Source organism: Ascaphus truei, chromosome 2, assembly GCF_040206685.1.
Source record: "Ascaphus truei isolate aAscTru1 chromosome 2, aAscTru1.hap1, whole genome shotgun sequence".
Taxonomy (NCBI): Eukaryota; Metazoa; Chordata; class Amphibia; order Anura; family Ascaphidae; genus Ascaphus; species Ascaphus truei.
In genome coordinates this window covers 78,041,196-78,063,896 of record NC_134484.1, presented here as the reverse complement: position 1 = coordinate 78,063,896, position 22,701 = coordinate 78,041,196, and the positions used below count along the sequence as shown (strand labels likewise).

The 22,701-nt window shown below is 41.5% G+C and overlaps 2 protein-coding genes across 5 annotated transcripts in view; one reads left to right on the top strand and one right to left on the bottom strand.

Moving 5' to 3' along the window:
• NBN (nibrin) overlaps nt 1–1,182 on the bottom strand; it is a 45,006-nt gene extending 43,824 nt beyond the window's left edge. Inside the window, exon 1 of one of the 2 annotated variants that reach the window (XM_075582951.1) lies at nt 1,045–1,182. In XM_075582951.1, coding sequence (XP_075439066.1) covers nt 1,045–1,084 — 40 coding nt within the window. In that variant the 5' untranslated portion in view covers nt 1,085–1,182. The remainder of the gene's footprint in view (nt 1–1,044) is intronic. The other variant, XM_075582950.1, reaches the window with a different exon arrangement.
• Nucleotides 748–22,701, top strand: part of DECR1 (2,4-dienoyl-CoA reductase 1) — a 123,877-nt gene continuing 101,923 nt past the window's right edge. Inside the window, exon 1 of one of the 3 annotated variants that reach the window (XM_075582954.1) lies at nt 748–903. In XM_075582954.1, the coding sequence (XP_075439069.1) occupies nt 820–903 (84 nt within the window). In that variant the 5' untranslated portion in view covers nt 748–819. Of the gene's footprint in view, nt 904–5,676; nt 6,159–22,701 lie in introns of those variants that run through there. The other 2 variants (XM_075582956.1, XM_075582955.1) reach the window with 2 other exon arrangements.

Genomic DNA, 22,701 nt, shown 5'->3' with positions numbered 1-22,701 from the left:
CAAGGCTGCAAAATTGGGTAAACCAAATACACCAAATGTATCAAGGAAAAACATTCCCACTGACATTAATCAGATTTTCTTCCTGTGCTATTGGAAAGTACAGTAGAAACCTGTGTAATCTGACAGAGCAATTACTGATTGTATACACCTGATTTACGCATTGCATATAACCAACAAATCTGTTTAATAAGTACAGTATGTACAGCTCGTCTCCTACCTAGGTAATGCTTTTCCAGCCAGAGCAGCGGGGGAGCACAAGAGCTTACAATCACAACGTACAATTGTGCGGTGCCGCTGTCCTTGCTGGAGTCACAACATTTCACATGATACTGTTTGCATGATAGAACTATAGATCATACACAAGCAATGACACTGCGATAACGATAGAACTATAGTATATATCACACGAGCACAGCACAGCCCCTCTCTCATCGAATGCCAGCCTACCAGGTTAGCAGATGATGGTTCATTTAAATGCCATTTGCTTTTAGCACAGAACTCACAAACCTCACTTATTTTATCCCTTCGGAAGTTAAGACTTATGTAGGTACTTATCAGAAGGGAAAGCTATGACAACCCTAATATTAAAACAAAATATATAAATAAATGTAAAAAAAAAAATATATAGATATATTTGTTGTATTGATTTATATATTTTGTTTTAATATGACATGTCAGAGCCCAGCTCTCCCTCTCCTCTGGGTCCTTATTACAGACATCCCTGTCAGCTCATGAACTGTGTCCTACAGTCTATCCGGTGTGTGCTGTGCGTTTGTACATAAAGTTGCGGTGTTTTAAAGTTCCCTTGCAGCTGGTGAGATGACACTTGCGATGGCGGCCTGGCTCACAGTGGTGCAGCGTGCAGCTCTGCTCAGGACCCTGCGAGCTGTGCACGGGCGGAGGGTAAGGCCTCCAGTGCGGGACACTCGTGATCAATGCCCCCCTCTGAAGGGGAGCTAGTGGAGATCTTAATCTAGGGAGGCTTTGTTGCTCTTTTGCATTAGCATGGCTTCTTTATACCGCTAAGAATACAAACACACCCACCTGTGCATGGTGAACCGCACATGAATATAGTGTTAATCATGAATACACAGTACACAATGATAAAGGCTATTCAGAGGTGTTGTCTGAAGTACCCGCAGCGCCCGGCGCCATTGAGGAGAGGGCTCTCGTCCCTGTAGCGTACGCTGCAGTAGCCAGCTGGGACCAGTCATAACAGATATGAATACACAAAGTACGTTAATTTCGTTAGGAAATCCTGTTGAACTGTGCCGAGATTGCTGTAGCACTTTCAAAATGTAATGCAGTTTTAACACAATTTCCAAAATGTAAAAATACTTAAATATATATTTTCTATCAATACAATGAGACATCTACATCAATCGCAACTACAGGTCATCAACGGGAAAATGTCCCAGGATGGGCTCTCTTCAGCTCTATGCTTTTATAACTAAGTTACTAACAGATCAGCATGGAATACAACAATTTTGTAATTTATAAATGACAAACAATTTCATACCTATTAAATAAAACTAATTTGACTTTAGGAAAGGCTTCAGAGCATAAATACTACATGTTGTTAATTGAGGTCTGAAAATTATTTCTGCAATGTTTAAAATCTTTTGGAATCGGTCACAGAACCGCTGCTTTTGACCTATTTAACTGCTGTATATGTACACCGTAAAAGTAATTTATTTAACAAAAAAAAATTGTACAAGTATGTGGTACTACATTTTTAAGCAGTACTGAATTGACAGGTTATACTGACGCGTAGTCTCAAAGGGGACATAGGTCAATTATTGTATCTTATTAATGATTACCTGTTAGAACAATATGAGCCAAATTGCAAGCTTTTTTTTTTAAATTCCTCATCGTGAGTGTCTTTCTCTCGCATGAACAATCCATGTAACTGTTATTTTCTATTGTTTTATTTTTTTTAAGTTTTCCCTCAAAACATTAACCCAGATGTCATGTGTATTCTGACTTTAGCAGAAAATTCTAGTGTGTATGTTGTGTTAACCTAGTCTGAACAGGGTTTGGAAACATCAGTGTGACATGTTGATAAAATCTTCTGCTTTTATTGCACACCACGTTCTATAACTTTTGTACCCTCCATAACTTTTTTTTGTGTATGAAAATATTTGTACTCGTACTTGCAATCCAAAGAGGTCTTTTATCAAAGATTTGCTTCTGCAAAAACTGCACCAAATGCATGAATACTTATTTCTCCTTTAATGGTATGGGATTATTTGTTTGGTAAATCTGGTGCTGAAAAAACTATGTATGACACCTTTTATTGGACTAACAATAGTTTAGTGTAGAAGCTTTCGAAGCTCAGGATTCTTCCAGTTTGGCTGTGATACAGCAAGCCAGACATTATATTCAACTAGCAGAATGAGGGGTCACCTTGGGAGATATGCAATTGAGGTACATTTTGTTACTTGTTATGTGTGAAAATGGTGAAATGAGGAATAAGTGAAGACTACTTTTGGAATGTAATTAAACTACAGACAAACTGGAGCCAGGATGTTCAGGAATCCCAATTCCTACTGTAAACCACCTACTACTACAAATTGTATATAATCTCTGATTTGCTGTATTATTACCATACCTGAATAAGAGCCCTGTGAGGTTCAAAAGCAAGTACAATGTAAACGATTGTTGGTTTAAATAAAGGTATCATACTACCTATTTTTTTCCTTTTTATTTTTTTCCACTTAATAAGAAACAAATATGGCTAATCCTTTTTATTATTGTTTTTGGTCTATAAATCTGGTGCAATATTCCCCCCCCCCCATTTTGAAGCCGGGAGACCTTGATAAATACCCCCGATGTGTGTTACCCACAAGAATGCAATAAAGTAATTTTATGTATGGTTATGTCTGTGGTAATTAATGTATTCAGCTTCTGCTTTTTGAAGTGGAAACTCTGTTAAACAACCTGATTGCTAGAGGCACATGCAATAACTAACTCGGGCAAAGGCCTTTATCTTGATAAGAGGGGGGAAACAAAAGCACTAAACCAGTGGAAAATATTATAAAGAAAAACATGCTATCTAGAACCTTATAAAATAATTTTTCCTTTACGTTTGCACTAAAAAAATATGTTAATCATTACTGGCCGTTAAACATTTCTGCTGTGGTTTGCAATTTGTTAATTTCTATTTTAAAGGTGGAGTTACTTACGCAGTCCAAAATAAATTTAATCCATATATACTTTATATGTATGCTTATTTTATGCTATAATACCAGATTTTTCTACACTGAACGAATTGTTGGAATAGGGGATGTAGAGCTTGTTCCACAAGTGCCTTTACCTAAAGCAGCTTTATACCATTGGCCATTTTCTTATATTGACCTATAACAATCATGCAGTGCACAAGCACATTTTGTTTTGTATGAAGTTATAGTGGCATTTTGACTTCTCACTTTTTTATTTAAAAGGCATAACGTGCAACAACTGACATATTTGAATAGAGACCTAGGATACATCCTGCTGTACTGAAAGTGTTTGCTGGAGAGAACGGGAGGGAGTAAGTGGAGAACGTAAAGGACACTATATTCTAATTCTTCTGGACAAATCTGGAAAAAATGCTGTATACTGTAGCTTGTAACATGGACTGTACTTGCCTAGGCAAGAGAAAGGACCCCTTTGGAACAAGCACTCGTAAGGTGATGAAAATAAAGTGAATAAAATAAACCTTTAATTAAATATTGGGTTCCGGCGAAACACATAGCTATTTAATTCTGGTTTAAAGTGTTATCTCCCAGTCCTGTGAACTAGACTGGTTGCCATATAGGTCTAGGGAACCCAAGGTAACTGGCATATGCAGGATGGATGTTTAGCTTATGCCTCAGTGAGGTATAGAAGTAGAGATGACTATAGTACTGTCAGAGATGTACCAGACAGACATATAAAGGTATATCTACACTGAATAAATAGTGACTCAAGGAGAGTACTCGCTGATGCGGTGGTGAGTGATAGGTGTACAGTATCGCGACACTCACATGCTAGGTATATATGGAAATAAATACATCCAGAAAGGGTACTCAAATCATCAAGAGTCAGCAATATATAAAAATGAATATATAAAGGGTCCCTATAGACGACGCAAAGAAATATAAAGTTATGTTAAAAAGCTACTGTGTAGCTAGGGAGAAGGCTGGAAGCCTAATACATATTGTATACAGGGGTCTTCCGCAAGGCACATTCGCAATATCTATCAAATACAGTGCCTCAGCCTGTATGGAAGTGCTCTTACAGATGGATATTATATAATGAGCTACTTCACACGATCTTCCATGGAAACAGCACAATTTGGTAAGTAGTGATACAGTAGGTAAACAAATTACATTTCCAAGTATATCAACATTTGTCTAAGTAGATACTGAACCCACTGTGTGTTTCCAGTGCTGTTGCACAGAGTGAGTCAGTGCTAATGTCTGCTGTATACCTCACTAGGTTGTTAATCAGTAAATAAACCTATGTGAGTATGACCCAGCTCCAAGACCCACATTGTATAGGTCAGATATACTCTATAAAGCACCCACCCGGTGTGGTGTATTCATGAACACCACCGAACATTTAATTGGCCGGGTGGGGAGGAAAATAATTTTAAATAACACTATTAGTAAGGTGTCACGCAGGTGATTGCGTCTGTTAACCTAGTTGTATCAATATAGGTTGCTCAATGTCCCCTATGCGACTGTATGGTGTGCGGTTAGGTTAAGGTCTGCTGATTACTATACATAGGTTGTTCCAAAGTGAATAATATCAGTATAGTTAAGACCCAACCCCGTTGCGCACAATGTCTAGATCTAGTAACATATAAATAGAAGGCATCCACCCGGCGTGGTGTATTAATGAACACCACCGAACATTAGCTAGCCGGGTGGGGGGAATATCATTGCAAATTGCAAATAACAGCACGCCTCGATACAGCTCACCCTGGCAGAATTTGCCTCGGAGCTGCGCTCGACACCGCACTGACACGTGCTGACGTCACGGAAGTGCGTCCACCACCATACTGTAGCTTACAACAGAAGTGTGCTCACAACACACTGGGGGTTATGTGGCAAAGTTTCCCTGCAACAAAACTGGGGCAAAAAGTCGAGGCAGATTTATCACAGACAAAATGGAGGCAGTAAGGACTTTTTTTTTTTCTTTGACAAATCTAATGCTATTTTTTTTTTGCAGCCAGGAGACTTTGATATGTAATGCCCGTAAGTAGGATGACCCTGGATACTTTTCCTGTAGTTGAGAACCATGAAATATAAAGGCCTAGAAACATACGTTTTAAATATTAAAGGCCAAAGCTTTGTTTACCCTAAACTCTGCCATCTTTTGCTTAGGCATGTGCCTTTAAAAACATTGTAAAAAGCGATTGCATGTAAATCAACAAATATTTTATGAATTGCATGATGGTTAAACATTTAGAAAAACATTTTGTGCAGCAAACAACATTTTTTTTTTTTCCTGAAGAAAATAATTGTATTACTTGGCTAAAAGAGGGAAAACCTACTTCAATATTTAACCATTTCCAATAGTATATATTAAAACGTAAAGCTATTGTAGCCCTGGGTAGTTTTGGGGCTATAGTTCTTTCTCCTCCTGGCAGTAATACTTAGTAAGGGTAAGTTTGCCAGGAGTAATCATGGGTTCTCCCCACTCACTGCAGATCAGTGAGGCAGAGAAAGCAGTGCAGTCAGGCCTGTGTCCAATAAGGGACAGGGGCGGGCTCTTGTTGGATCTGTCATAATGATCTGCATTTCCTGTATTTAGTCAGTTGCTCCTACCCTGAGAGGAGCTCAGTCACCAAACCCAGTTGTGCAGGGCTCTGCCAATCTGTGGGCCCTCCCTTAGGGGAGAGGCGGGTAGAGTGTTCCCACTACTCTGATAGGGGGTAGTGGAAGAGCTAGGCCTGCTTCCAGGGCCCTGACTGGGAGTATAAGGCCAGGTCCATCCTGCAGGAGAACTCCTGTGTTCCTGTACTGCTGTGTATGCTGCTCCAGTGTATGCTGTTGGTGCAGTAAAGTGTTCCTGATTATAAAGAAGCGGTTGTGAGACTGGAATCTCTCATCCCTGAGGGGGACGTTCTATTCCAGGGATTCCACCCCATATCCTGGGGCCTGCAATAGATGGAGGCGCTGTCACCGTGAGTACGTACTGGGTATGTCCCCAGAAGCCTGTCCTGACCTTCCCCATAACACCATCAAGCGGGAGACTCAGGAGTCCTGTAAGCCAGCAGGTGCACCACACTATAGCCATGTGTAACCGGAGTAGTGTTTCCCTAGAGGGGCCAATCTGCGATTGGGGGGGGGGGGCGGGAAACCCGTTACACTATGTATACTTGTTTTTAGAAACATCCTTTTAATGCAGGCGTGGCCAACTCCAGTCCTCAAGAGCAACCAACAGTTGAGGTTTCAGCACAGGGGCCTCAGTCAGTGACTCCGTCTTCAGCACCTGCATTTTCAAACTATGTCCCTTGCAAAATGTCTACCATCATAATGTGGTCCTGGGAGAACATTTTCTCCCCCTTGTGACTTGCTGTTGCTAATGATTCTTTTTAATTGTTTTCAGAATAATGTTCACCAATCTGTAATCTTCTACAACCATCTTCATTTATAAACCGAATTACCTGTAGCTGACTGTGTGCAACCTATAGCGACCAGGATATGTCTGCTAGATAAGCATCATTATCGGGGTTGTAGGGGGACATATAAAGCTTTGATACCTAATATCTGATACCTACACAGTTGAACATTCAAGCCTTCTGGATTTTGTATGCTATGTGAGAACTTTTTTTCATATAGTTTGAATGGCAGAGCCATAGCAAAAGGGATCACAGTGATGAGTGCACAAAGATTTCTTGTAGAATAAAACATGTTTGTGTATGTACACTGGCGACACACTTTATTCGAGCTTGGCTAGTCCCACGAATTCGGGTATACCCGGGTGTATTGAGGTTTGTGACTGTTTTCTGCCCGAGTACATTGAGTTATTTTCCAAGCAGGGATTGAAGCATTTTATTCCCGCTGGCTGCAATACTGCACAGTATATATATATAAACTGCATTACAATTCATGAATTTATGCCATCTGGTAGACACGCGAAGCATTGCAGCCTATTAAATCCTAATCATTATCATTTAACAGATCAGCCGCCCATCAGCCAGGCATGAACCCAGGCTGGGAAGGCAAACGCAACGGGGCTTGTCAGAGGTGAGGAGCGGCGCATTCCAGGTATCTGCCAGGTACATACCGGGTATTTGCTCGAATAAAGTGTGTCGGTGCAGTATGATACTGTAGCTATTTCCTTGGATTACATATCTCATTGTTGCATTCTCTCAAACACTGGAAGCAGGAAAGCTGCCACTATCAGCAGTGGGGAAGAGTTCATGAGGCTTTTGGCCCTGTTCAGTATGCTGAGAAGTAAGGTGACACACCGTTAACTATCACGGGCCGAACTATCATTGGTGCAGCAGGTGCAAAGCACCGAAACCCCTTAACATTAAGGGGCCCAGCACAGAGGATGAGGTAGTTGAAATTTCCAGGTTCCGCTCTGCCCCTGGAGAGCCCACCCCAATACTTTATTGGGGCCCCCCTTTGTATTAGTTCTGCCTCTGTTGGCAATGCATAGCTTCCATACACTTAATGCATTAATAATGATGCATTGCCAAGTGTCTCACCATAGGTGGGGGTTTGTTTTAGCTGTGATTTCCTTTAACATATCTCTAGTTCTGGTTACAGCTACTTAATTACTGTAGTTAAAAAAACCTGTTCCACTAGATGGCACTGCTGGATTAGAGGTGCTGTTCCACTTAGCAATATATATGTATATTGGTAAATGAAACCACTTCGCTGTGTAACAGCTGTCTGGCAATTTTTAGCGCTTTTTTAAATAATGAAAGATATGGCTAAAAGCTTTTCTAATTTATGGCTATAAGCCTAAATCAGAACAGCACACTATAAATGTACAATTTGTTACAATAAACGTATGTTAAAGTAACATAAACGGTCTCCATCAAAGAGTAAGTTTGGAAATGGAAGGTTATAGCATTTCTTTTGATACTATCCCATTGATAATCCTATTTAAAATTAAATCGGCTTGAATTTTCAAATGTACCATTTGTATCTATCAGACTATATGAAGACTACCAGATAATATTTGTAATGTAGGACAGCGGTGCACAAACTGGGGGGCGCGAGACTGAGTGCGGTCGGGACGCGGGGTTTACAGAGGCCCCGCGCGTTTCCCGAAGGCACTTAAATTAAGTGCCGGGGGAGCTGCAGGGCCTCTGTTTACCTAACTTACCTTGGCTCCGGTGGCTTCTCACACGCGTCGCCATGGCAACGTCATGACGCTGGAGCCAACGCCGGAGTGGGAGTGAGGGGGAGCGCGGAGTTGAGGGGACCGCCGGCAGGGGGGTGCAGGAAAAAAGTTTGTGTCCCCCTGATCTAGGATATGCAATTAAGATCTTATTGTTATCCAGGAGTCTTTATAGCTTCAGTGATAGCTTGCATATGTAGGTAACCATTGCTGATTCAGTTCATGTCCACAGTATTCATTATTCTTCCCATTTACCCGTGTGAGGGCAATGCAGCCATGCTCCCCATCAATGTACATGTATACAGCTTGCGTGTACTGACTGATATGTGTGGTTGATTTCAAGTGCTGGTTGTTTAAAGTGTGTGCAGTTAGAATCAGAAGGAAAGGGAAGTACTGGGTATACTAGCAGGGGTGGCTGTTTTGGGGGAGTGTGCAGTGGGTTAATCTATTTTTAAAGTGTGCTGTAATTTGAAGCCTGTAACTTTTTTTTTTTTCCCTTTCTCCTGCCTGAGGCAGAGTGGGTGTGGTTGGTTAATTGGCTGGCCTAACACACCTGCAGTGGGTGGGGTTAGTTAATTGATAACCTAACACACCTGGTGGGTGTCCCTATTTAAACAGAGGCTTCTAACGAATTCTGAGCTTGCGTGTACTGACTGATATGTGTGGTTGATTTCAAGTGCTGGTTGTTTAAAGTGTGTGCAGTTAGAACCAGAAGCAGTTTGAACAAGGAAGCGGTTAAACAAGGTATAGTTATTGAAGTACAGTTTACTGTTAGTACTTCTAAACTTCATAGTTGCTAGAATGAGCAGGATTGAAAATGCCACTCAATGCACATCTTGCCACATGTATGTGCACTTGGAGCAGCTGTTCCAAGGAGCATACCGCTGTGAGAAGTGTGAGCGGGTGGTCTCTTTAGAGTCAGAGATTGCTGATCTGAAGAGGCAACTTGCAATATTGAGGGACATTGGCAATCTTGAAAGGGAATTAGAGCTCACTGAGCAGGCCCTTGCTTTGACTAGTGATGCAGATGGTGGCGCTGTTAGTGAGGAGCAGGTAGGTAGCTTGGTTGCTGTTAGTGAGCAGGTGCGTAGCTGGGTGACAGTTAGAAAGGGAAGCAGGGGCAATAGGGAGAGGCAGGTCGTTTCTGAGCTGACACATCCCAATAGATTTGCCATGTTGAGTGAAGATATTGGGAATGTTGGGGCAGAAATGGCAAGGCTGGGGGAGAATAATTCCTCTAGCAGCCAGGGGAATAGTTCCTCCAGCACAGTGGGGACTCAGTATGCTCAGATACAAAGAAAGATTGTGGTGGTAGGGGACTCCATTATTAGGAAGGTAGATAGGGCAATCTGTTGCCAGGACCGCATGAACCGAACAGTTTGTTGTCTCCCGGGTGCTCGGGTTTGGCACATTGCGGATCGGGTAGACAGATTGTTGGGGGGGGGGGCGGTCTGGGATTGACCCAGCGGTCTTGGTACACGTTGGCACCAATGACAAAGTTAGAGAAAGATGAAGGGTCCTAAAAAATGATTAGAGGGATCTAGGCCAAAGCTTAAGGCAGTAGGGTAAATACTACCAGTGCCATGCGCTACCGCAGGGAGACAGTCGGAGATCAGGGAGGTTAATGCATGGCTAAGAAAGTGGTGCAGGAAGGAGGGGTTTGGGTTTTTAGAGCACTGGGACTCCTTTCTGAGAGGTGCCATCTATATTCTAGGGACGGATTGCACCTCAATGAAGAGGGATCTTCTGTGCTAGGGGTGAGAATGCTAAAAAGGTTGGAGGAGATTTTAAACTAGGATGGAGGGGGGAGGGGAATGAAACAGATAATGAACTAAATGGAATAGATGAGGATACAAGGTGGTATGGAGGTAGAATGGGGGCAAGTGCAAGTTTAACAAACAGTGAGACACCCATAGCAAATACAGATAATACTAGAAAACTTCTAAAGACTAAACAAAGTGGGCGCAGAAAGGAAGGAGCAGATAAGATAATAGTACAGGCTAAAAAAAAAACTGAAATGCATGCTTGCTAATGCAAGAAGCCTGACAGATAAAATGGGGGAGCTTGAATTAATAGCTGCAAGGGAGCAGTATGATATCATAGGCATTACTGAAACATGGTGGGATGAAACTAATGACTGGACAGTTAATTTAGAGGGTTATTCTCTTTTTCGGAAGGATCGAACAAATAGAAGGGGAGGTGGAGTATGTTTATATGTTAAACCGGATCTAAAACCTATTATAAGGGATGATGTCTATGAAGGGAATGATGAAAATGTAGAGACTTTGTGGATAGAAATTAGCAGTGGAGGTAAAAGTATAAAGAAAATGTTTGTGGGAATATGCTATAAACCACCAAATATCTGTGAGATTGAGGAAGCTAAAATACTTTTGCAAATGGAGAAGGCATCACAACTGGGTCATGTTTGCATAATGGGGGATTTTAATTATCCAGACATAGACTGGGGCAATGAGATTAGCGTTACAACAAAAGGGAACAGGTTTTTGGGGGTGCTTAAAGACAATTATATGACCCAAATTATTGAAGAACCAACCAGGAGAGGGGCAGTTCTGGATTTGGTCATATCAAACAATGTAGAAGTAATAACAAATATTCAAGTCCTGGAACATTTGGGTAACAGTGATCATAACATGGTCTCATTTGAAATAAATTATCAAGAAACAGATTACTTAGGTTCAACAAAGACCTTCAACTTTGGAAAGGCAGATTTTAATAAACTGAGGTCTAATCTAGTAGTAATACAATGGGATGATGTTTTTGCAGGGAAAAATGTAGAAGATAAATGGGCAGTCTTTAAAACATTGTTAGAAAAGCACACTTATCAGTGTATACCCTTGGGTAATAAGTATAAAAGAAATAAGTCAAAACCAGTGTGGCTAAATAAACAGGCAGGGGAGGAAATGGACAAGAAGAGGAAGGTGTTTAGATTCTTTAAGTCAGAAGGGACAGAGACATCGTATCAGAATTATAAGGAATGTAACAAAAATTGCAAAAGGGCAATCAAATGAGCAAAAATGGATAATGAAAAAAGGATTGCAATAGAAAGTAAGGTCAACCCTAAAAAATTCTTTAAGTACCTTAATAACAAAAAAATGAGAAAAGAAAATATAGGACCCTTTCAGTGTGAGATGGGTAGGCAGATTATTGGAGATAAGGAAAAAGCTGAGGTATTAAACAAATGCTTTGCCTCTGTGTTTACCAGGGAAGAATCAAGTTCAATAGTAGTGCCGCAGGAGGAAGCCACAACCTCCACATTAACGAACAATTGGTTAACTGAGGAAGAAGTTCATAAGCGACTTGAAAAAATTAAAGTAAATAAGGCACCTGGCCCAGATGGCATACATCCAAGAGTTCTCAAGGAGTTAAGCTCAGTAATAGCAAAACCATTATATTTAATATTCAAGGACTCCATTTCCACAGGCTCAGTACCACAAGATTGGCGTAAAGCAGATGTGGTGCCTATATTTTAAAAGGGAGCTAGATCACAACCGAGAAAATACAGACCTGTAAGCCTGACTTCAATAGTAGGGAAATTACTTGAAGGTTTAATACGGGATAATATTCAGGAATACCTAATGGAAAACAAAATTATTAGTAATAGTCAGCATGGATTTATGAAGGATAGATCTTGCCAAACTAACCTTATTTGTTTCTTTGAGGAGGTAAGTAGGAATTAAGACCAGGGTAATGCAGTTGATGTGGTCTACTTAGATTTTGCAAAGGCTTTTGATACGGTTTCACACAAGAGGTTGGTGTACAAAATAAAGAAAGTTGGACTCAGTAATAATATATGCACCTGGATTGTAACCTGGTTAAAGGACAGACTAAAGTCGTGAGTGGAGTACCTCAGGGATCGGTACTGGGACCCCTGCTTTTTAACTTGTTTATTAATGACCTTGAGGTTGGGATCGAGGGCAAAGTCTCCATCTTTGCTGATTATACTAAATTGTGTAAGGTAATAGAATCAGAGCAGGATGTAATTTCTCTTCAGAAGGACTTGGAGAGACTGGAAACGTGGGCAGGTAAATGGCAGATGAGGTTTAATACAGATAAATGTAAGGTTATGCATTTGGGATACAAGAATAAAAAGGCGACTTACAAATTAAATGGAGATATATTGGGGGAATCCTTGATGGAGAAGGATTTAGGAGTGCTTGTAGACAGCAGGCTTAGCAATAGTGCCCAATGTCATGCAGTAGCTGCAAAGGCAAACAAGATCTTATCTTGCATCAAACGGGCAATGGATGGAAGCATAATTATGCCCCTTTACAAAGCATTAGTAAGACCACACCTTGAATATGGAGTACAATTTTGGGCGCCAATCCTAAGAAAAGACATTATGGAACTAGAGAATGCAGAGAAGAGCCACCAAATTAATAAAGGGGATGGACATTCTAACTTATGAGGAGAGGCTAGCTAAATTAGATTTATTTACATTAGAAAAGAGGCGTCTAAGAGGGCATATGATAACTCTATACAAATATATTCAGGGACATTACAAGGAGCTTTCAAAAGAACTATTCATCCCACGGGCAGTACAAAGGACTCGGGGCCATCCCTTAAGGTTGGAGGAAAGGAAATTTCACCAGCAACAAAGGAAAGGGTTCTTTACAGTAAGGGCAGTTATAATGTGGAATTCATTACCCATAGAGACTGTGATGGCAGATACAATAGATTTGTTCAAAAAAAGGTTGGACATCTTTTTAGTTGGGAAAGGTATACAGGGATATACCAAATAAGTATACATGGGAAGGATGTTGATCCAGGGATTAATCCGATTGCCAATTCTTGGAGTCAGGAAGGAATTGATTTTTCCCCTTAATGGGGTTTTTTGTTTGCCTTCCTCTGGATCAATAAGTATAGATATAGGATAAAGTATCTGTTGTCTAAATTTAGCATAGGTTGAACTTGATGGACGGAAGTCTTTTTTCAACCTCATCTACTATGTAACTATGTAAGTCAGTTTGTAAGTTCACATTGTCGGGTTAAACCCGGATGAATACTTTTATTCATTTTTCCAGACTCATCTTTGACTTTTTTCAAAGCCTGGCCTTTAGTTTCCTTGCCTTTAGAGCTTCTTTTTCGGTCTTCTCCAGCATATGGCCACTTCATCTTACTGGATCACAGCTCTTCCTCCACGCTGCACTGCCACTTTCCCATAGGTGGCTGGTAGATTTACTATACACCGTTTGTTTGCCGACTTCCAGGGCCGCCCAAAGTGTTCACATGGTGTGTCCTCAACTAGGTCTCGTAGTCCATTCCGCTTACTTTGTACGAGAATGCACTTGGAATAATCACTGCCATATCGTGGCTACCTCAACCCCCGGGATGTCTGTCTGTTCCAGCCAAGGCGTCCAGACTTTTAGATATTTTTCGCCAGTGTCATTGACCAGACTCGTCAATTTCTCCATCTGGCATATGTACCATAATCGATTCCGAATTTTTGGGATATTTGGGATCTCTGGTTGTTTCCACATAGCTGCGATCTCGCACCTTGTTGCTGTTGCAAAATGTGCAACTAGTTTATTACCTGATTTTGAAAGACCCTTCCATGGTCTGTTCAATAGGAACAGCCACGGATCAGGGGGAATTGTGAGGTCAAAAATCCTCTCGATCCAATGTCTAATCTCATCCCACAGGTGTGAGATCCGAGGGCAAGACCACAGCATGTGTAACAGGTCCGCCGATTCTCCGCACTGTTTGGGACACAGCGGGGAGTATCCTGTGACAAACCTTGATAATTTTAGTGGGGTGAGATACCACCTCATCAATACTTTATATGCATTCTCCTTCAAAGTAGTGCATATGGAGCTCTTAGCAGTAGCCTCTAAAATAGCTGTCCATTCGTCCTCCTCCAGTTCCTCCCCTAAATCTGTTTCCCATCTAATTTGGTACGTCAGTTTTTGTCGTTGCTGTGAGCTCCCAGAACCGACCACTTCTCTATAGATCTGCGATGTAAGTCCCTGTGTGTCTGTTTTCGTCAGACAAAGCTTTTCAAATGTGGTTAGTGGCGGGAAGGGGGAGTTTTTGGTGAAGAATGCTCTGACCTGGAGGTAGCGGAAGAATTCGGAGTGTGGGACGTTTTTTTCAGATCGGATTTGTTCGAATGATTTAACTTTGTTCGGTATACCCTCCAGGTCCCTTAACCTAAGATATCCGTATCTTTTTCAAGGCCCTGCGGCGTTTGCCACTAGTCCCGGTGCAAAGTCAGGGTTGCCCCATAAAGGGGCCATCATAGAGCGCCTTGAGGTCAAGGTATGTTTATATTTCGTGGTTTCCCATACCGACAGTGAGTTGGCCACCGAGGAGAGCGGCCGTTCAGCCCATTTAATAGCTGTTTTGGGTAACCAAAGCAAATTCTCTATCTCTAATGGGGCACAAGCCCTCTTTTCCAGATCCACCCATCTTTTCAGATCAGGGTTGGTCTGCCATTGTGTGAGTTGACACAATTGCGCCGCTTTGTAATAATAGACCAGGCAAGGTACCGCTAGGCCTCCTGTCCGCGTGGTTTTTCTCATAATTGTCTCATTTACTCTCGGTTTTTTCCCTCCCCAGATAAACTCGGAGATATCAGACTGAAGTGAGAGTATATCCTTCAATCTAAGTGGCACTGGAAGAGTCTGAAACAGATATAGGATACGGGGGAGGAGATTCATCTTTACACTATGTATCCTACCTATCCAGGAGATCTTGTAGGGCATCCATTTTTTTAAATCTGCTTTTAGTGTCTTGATTAGCTTGGGGTAATTAGCCTCATAGATGTCCCTGTAATTTTTGGTGATGTAGACCCCTAGATATATAATATGTTTTGGGTGCCAATTGAAATTAAAGTTCAGACTCAGTAGCTTTTCAGTTTCCTTTGGGAGGCTAATATTTAGGGCCTCTGATTTGGTTTGGTTGATTTTGAATCCTGATATTCTATTACATTTATCCAACAGGTCAAATAGGTTCGGCAGGGAGGTTAGAGGCTTGGAGATCAGCATCAGTATATCGTCTGCATACAGGGCAATCTTATGTGACTGTGAATGCACCGTAATCCCTGAAATATCCGGGTTGTTACGGATTAAATTTAAAGTTTTTAATGTATTATAATGTACCAAGCATTTTTTGTTTCTATAGCAACCGTTTACAAAGTCTCATCCCTTTCCTCTTCTGGCGCACCCCTTTTAGAGCCCTACCTTCTCGCAAGCAGTGCACCAATTGTATATAGGGACTGCCTGGTCACATGGTCTTCCACACAGAACTTTGCATCTTTGTTCCTGTTCTGCTGCAATGACAGCCATTTAGTGAACCCCCGAGCCGAATCTTCGCCGATAGATCACAGGAGGACGGATTGATCGGCAACTTGGCTAATTACTACTTATTGTGTAGATTGTATTGATGCACATATTAAAGGAACATATTTTTTTTTTTTTTTTTTTTAAAGGCAGCTCAGACTGCTGCTTAAGGCTGCGTCCATACAGCCTTTGACCGCGAGGAGGCGCGTGACGTCACCCGCAGCGATACCTTTTTAATACAACGAAAATGTATTTTCCCTCTTGTTTGAAGCAGGGGGTCTATGCAGCTGAACTGTGTTCATTTCAGCCCCTGCTTCTAGAGATACTTGCATGTTAAGGTGCTGCTGGTATCTCTGTTAAGTTTACAGCTCCTGCATCACTCAGACCAACAGCAAGCTGCAAGGGATGACATTGTGGCTTCCTATTGGCCCGTGAGACGCCGGAACTTTAAACCGCCACATTGGGTGCCCATGCCGGAGCTGCTAACAGGGCCACCTTCTCAGGTATGCATCTCGAGAAGCAGCCAAGGGGCATCGCTCCTTTAAGTTCAGAGGGTGAGTTAAAAAGCTTAAATGCACTTTTCAACAGTCACCCTATAATAATGAATGAGAGCAGCATTGTCCTAGGTGTGAGTCACAGAACTATAATCTGCCTTTCCTTTCATTAAGTTCTTCCATAACAAATGGAGACTATCATTTTGCTATAGAGCAAAGCTGATGTTTCAGCAATATTTTGGAACGTACTATATGTAGTTATCTCCATGAAATCAAATTACTAATAAACATTGTCTCGAGCTAAAAGTAATGTTTTAATTAAACGCTTCATTTCCTTGGACCTATTTAAAAAAAAAAAATCACCTTGCAATGACACTAAAGCATTGAAGCATCCTTGACACTTTTATGTATATTAGAGTTTGGACGGCAGTTTATCATGTCATTACATCCCATTTCAGAAAATAGAGTATGTTTTGTAGCACAATCCACAGATGTTCCATTCTGATTTGCACCTTGCATCTTTTACCCATCAGATCCGTAAATGTTTTATTGAACGGTAAATTCCTTTGTCCTTAATAATATCTAAAACTAGACAATTCTGTTTTTTTTGGTTTTTTTTTTGCCATAACTGCAACCCTGTGTAAAACCCCGAAATATTGTGTCTAAAGCTTCATAACAAATGTAGAAGTTTTCATCTTTATACAAACCACTGAAGATGCTTCTTGGAGACCCTGCTTACATACTAGCACATTTTTGTTCTTCAAATATCCGCACGTTTACTTGGGAGGCATTGTTTGTCATTCTTTGGCCGCGTCCATACTTGCAGCGACACGAACAAAGGGCTGTACCTCTATGAAGCAGGCCATAGAGTGTGCGACGGCGCTCGCAATTTTGTAAGAGACAAATCATTCATCACGGGCATGCCTCCGACACGCCTCCTTGTCACGTCTACCCCTCCCCATCCCAAAGGCCACGTATCGCCTCTGGGGCAGGCGCGTGTGACGCCACGCTCCGTCGTTCACGCCTGCTATATCCACGGCTATTATGCAGGATTCAGTAGTAACAATACCGCATTCAAGTGCTATTTCAACTTAAAGCAGCCTTCCCGCTAAAAAAGTACAATTCCTTTTTTTTTTTAAATTGTAATTGGTATCGGGGGCTCCAGTTCTTTAAGCGCCCTTTTCTCAGTGCTAGGGAACCCCTAGTTCCTGAGATAATTACCTGTGAAGATGCTGCTTATTCTCATGGAAAAAGCATGTACCCAAGCGTCAACCAATAAGAAGCCAAGACCGTTGATGCAGCTTCCTGTTGGTTTGCAGATCCTGTGAAATTTGGGGCTGTATTCTAGCCAAAGGAGAGAACTGTAAACCCGGCATTTACATATTTATGTATTTTGGGGAAGTCCCAGAGCTGAAAATTGTGTGGCTCAGTACAGGAGGCCCCCTAATTCAAATGATGCAAAACAAATATACAGTAGATGAGCGCGTATGGATATTTGGAATCTGAAAACGAGCGCGTATGGATATTTGGAATCTGAAAACTACGAACCTCGGCAATCCGAGCAAAATGTACTGGAGCCTGATACGATTGTCAATCCAAGCCCAATTTACCAGTGTTTGTGGTGCCGGGTTCCAGAAATCCAAACTCGCGCAATGCTTTTGTTTTGTTCTTATGTTAATTGTTTCTTTATTTTTTGTTTTGCACAAATATGTTTAATTTCAAGCTATAAAAAATAATAATAGGACTTGCACTCAGTAGTGGTACACTGCGTCCTGCAGGCAAGGTGCTATGATCCTGTCTGTACCAGTGGGCGGACACACTACATTACACCAAGGGTGGCCTACTCCAGTCCTCCATGGCCACCAACAGGTCAGGTATTAAGGATATCCCTGCTTCAGCACAGGTGGCTCAATCAGCAGCTCAGTCATTCATTGAGCCACCTGTGCTGAAGCAGGGATATCCTTAAAATCTCACCTATTGGTGGCCGTTGAGTAGTGGGGTTGGCCACTCCTTTATTACACCATAGGATCAGCATTCGGGATACAGATACATTCACAAATTCAGCAAAAAAGTGTTACTTTAATGTACAACAAATGTAACATTCAGCCTGGGCAAGGGGCCAAGGGTTCTTCAAACGTTGCTTTTTAGACCAGTGTATGTCTGTTTGCATACTCGTGTGCTCTGGTATTGATTTTTATATATATTAAAATAACTTTTTTTTTTTTTTTTGCTGAATTTGCTAGGAGCATGTGTGGATCCTACGGTGTAATATAATTTCCTGTTCACCATGGCAGTGGGCACTGTAGGGTTAACTCTATCCCCAGCTGAGTAGGACAGGAAATTGAATTCTTGCAGGTAGGCCATAGAAGGCCCCTCCCACTACCTGCAGATAGACTTTTTCCTGTTCTACAGCTAGGAGTAGAGTTTATTTTTTAATAGGACTCACCAGACTTTAGCTATTGCCGTCAAGCCAGGGGGTGCCTGCCTCTCTTCCCCTCAAGCTCCGATTCGACGTACTGTGGGTGGTAGCAAGATGGAGGCCTGTGCCACCAGGCAGAACCGCGGATGCATCATTGAACGCGGCGGGCAGAGAGCAGATCAGAGGCTCAGATGTTTACCGAAGAGGCATCTTAGAACGCAGTGGAGTGGGGGAGAGAGACCAGCAAGGCGTCCCATGTAAGTGCATAGCATGCGCATGTTCGACCGTTTGCGCACGCTAAGATCTCACAGGCGTGCACGTGTGCGAGGGCCAAGCGCTCCGATTGGACGGATTGTCGCTGACGTCACAGCAATGGAGCAACGGCACACAGAGCTGTGTGAAGGTATCCTGGAAGCAGCTGCAGCATGGAACGCTCGGCAGACAGGAGAAATCAGCTGCAAAAAGCTGAAAGAAGTTTGGAAGCCAGCATGGAAACTGGAGGAAGTAAAGGGTTGCTTACAAAAATTAGGTGAGTCCTTAGCTTAGTTTACTGGAGGATAAAGAGAGTTGATATCATGGAACTGAAAGAAATATTTTTCACCTTGGTGCTACGGTTATACAACCGGAAGAAGGAACTTCTAAGGGGGCGGTAGAGTCCCTGCATCAAAAGAAGAAAAGCTGCTAAAATACTAAATGGTGTGCAGCATGTGAAAAAACAGTGTTAGAAGCCAAGAAGCCTTGTGCAGACTGCCTTGCAGGAGAGTCAAATGAACAAACGAATACTTTCATATCATGGATGAAAGATATAGTAAAGCAGAGTGTAGAGTCTGCGGTGCAACAAGCAGTGAAACCAGCGCAAAAGATAGCAAAGTCTCAGACCAGCTTGGATATAGTGAGAAACTCCTCATCAGACAAATCAGAGATGATATATCACCAAGCGTCGGAAAGGGATTGTGATTCTTCAGAGCAGGAAATTCAGGCTGACGAATCAGAATTTAATTTAGAAATGGTGCATCCTCTTATAAAGGCAATGAGAGAAACATTGGAATTGGAGGATACAGAAGAAAATACTCAGAAATCAGATATGTTATTTGTGACAAAGCAGAAGAAAAACAGATGTTTTCCAATTCATCAAGTAATCAAAGACATGATACAAATGCAATTGTCACAGCCAGATAGAAAACGAAATATTCCCAGAAAGTTTAACTGGATGTATCCTTTTGTACAAGAGGAGGTAAAATACTGAGAAGTCAGTCCTAAAATTGATGCAGCAATACCCAGAATTTCAAGAAAAACAACCATACCAGTCGAAGATGCAGCATCACTCAAAGATGTCATGGATAAGAAGATGGATAGTGTTTTGAAGAAAGCGTATGTGACAACAACATCTGTATCAAGAGCAATGTGGATATGGATTGCTAATATAGAAGCATTGGAAAAAAGAGTCAAGAGAACTTCTATTCTAAAAGCATTGTATGAAATGGGCAGCAGACTACGTACAGTAGCTGAAGCATCGCTCAATGCGGTAAGACTAGCAGCCAAATCAATCGCCTATACAGTGACAGAATAATATTGCTGAAATGAATATACTGTTGATATTGCTGAAAAGGACTGGGGGGGGGGTCTATGGTGAGGAAATTGTTAGCAGTGTGCGTAATCCATTTTGTATGTGTTATATGTCAGTATGCGTGATGTTGCAAGAATGAACTTTGCTCCAGGGGGGGAGGGGGATATGGACTGTGCCTTGTTGCTTAAACACTCAAGTGTTGTGGTCTGTTAAAAGAACCAGTTTAGGTTGGATGAATTGATCTTTGGAGCCAGTCTGGGATAGGAAAGATGACCTGAAACTTGATTGATTTAGGAGAGGATTATTCCCCCGTGTACAAGGAATGCATTGTGTGATGTTATTATATTTCTGCCTGGTAACCTATTTGAAACAAAGGAATCTAAAATGTATATAAAGCCTGCTTGGGCACTCCCCTTGCAGAGAGTCGCATTTGACTTTTGTGTGTATGATCATACTCTGAATCTGTACAGGCAATAAACTACTCATTATCCACAAACCCGTGTTTGTGAGTTTGCAAACAACGACAACAGTAACAGCAAGAAGAGCGCTATGGCTCAGACACTGGGTGGCAGACACAGCATCCAAAAACAGCCTGTGTAAGTTGCCCTTTGATGGAGAATTTCTATTTTGGAATAAATTAGATGCAATTATAAACAAAGCGTCATTTTTACCACAAGAAAGTAGAAATAGAAGATATGTCCCTACATACCATTAGACGGAAAGAACACAGAATAGGGAAGCAAGAACATGTTGTCCTGTGATAATGTGTGTATCAAGGGTGGGGGCTCCATTTTGGCTGCTATATAACCATTTTATACTAATACTAAGAAGTCAGGGACTAATACTGCCATTATGCTTTTTAGTCAGATGTTAAACTGACCTTTTACCCACTTAATGGTTACTGAACTATGTATGTTCAGACATATTTCACCATGTAGAAACAGGAAGTTTAGTCAGCCGTGCTTAGCCTGAATTTATGAAATGTCTTAACAATGAAATGTCTTAACAACAAGAATTATGACGCTCCCTAGACTGCCCCAAGATCGGGCAACTAGACTAGTTCCCAAATCGTAACTTTCCATCTGTCACTTTCTAGATAAACATAAAGGGAAGTAAGTTTCTCACGTATACGTGTTTTTTCTACGCTCGCTCGCCTATATAACCTGACTGTAAACCATTAATAAATAGGAGAGGTTTTTGACAACGCTCACTGGTGTCTGACACAATTACTTCTCCGAGCTGCTCGTTCTTTTCCTGTCTTTTCCTGTCCAGCACTTTAAGAGTGGGTGAAAAGGCCTCCGGAGGTGATTGATCCAAAGTACGAGAGAAGATTCCTACGTAGCAGAAGAGAATATATTTACATCCTGAAAGAGCGTTCTCAAGACAAACGTCATGGAGAGGTGGACAAAATAAGATTTTTGTGGCCCCAGAGGGAGAGCATCTCCAAGAGGGAAATTCTCATGAAGGTCAAGGGGTCCAGCGGCTTCCAGTTGGTGGAAGACTGAGCCAATTCGAAGCAGCATGGACTCCATCAATAAAACGCAGGTGGGTACTACAGATCTTTTCTTTCGGGTGCCACCTGGAGTTCAAGAACATTCCAAAAAGGGATATATTCTTAAAGACAAAATATACAGAAAACAGAAAATAGAACAAACGAGTTTTATCCTGAAGGAGTTATTACAGGAGTTATTACAGGCTTTGTAATAACAAAGGTTCCTCAAAGACAGAGGAAAACAGGGATCTATTCCAAGATCTTTTTGGTGGAAAAAGCATCAGAAGGTTGCAGAGCAGTATTAGATCTAAGAACCGTAAATACCTATTTGCAGGTAAGAAAGTTAAAAATTATTTTTTTCTAAACATCTTCATCCAAGCAGTAAAAAGAAACGATTGGATGATATCAATAGACCTAAAAGATGCCTATTTACACATCCTTACAGAAAACAAACATCAAAAATTCCTCAGATTTGCAATAAATCAGGAACACTACCAATATACGGCGCTGCCATTTGGACTAGCAACATCACCCAGAACTTTAAAAAAGGTATTAGCTTCATTGATAGTAGAATAAAGAAAAGGGTGTGGAAATTTATCCATATCTACACGATATTCTGATAAAGTCACAAAAACAAACTGATACAAGACAGAAACATAGTGGTGTCCTTTCTAGAACATCATCGCTGGATCATAAACATAGACAAATGCCAACTAGTACCACCACAGTCTAAAATTCTTGGGAGTAGAATTTCACACAGCAGAAGGAAAAGTATGATTACCATACTGAAGGATCCAAGACAATGGAGTCCAGACAAGGACGCTCAGAACAGCGAACATCTCTTCAGCAGCAGACTGTATGAGACTCCTGGGAAAATTTACATTAATGCTAAATGTAGTAAAATGATCATGTCTACACGTGAGACCATTACAGCAACAAAAAATTACAGCGGTGGAACGGAGATCCCAAGGATGTAAAACAAGAAATATACATATATACACACACAAAGAAAGAACTAAGAAGGTGGGAAATGCCCAAAACCTATTAAAAGGACATACGTTACACCAGATACAATAGGTAATGATCACCACAGACACAAGCAG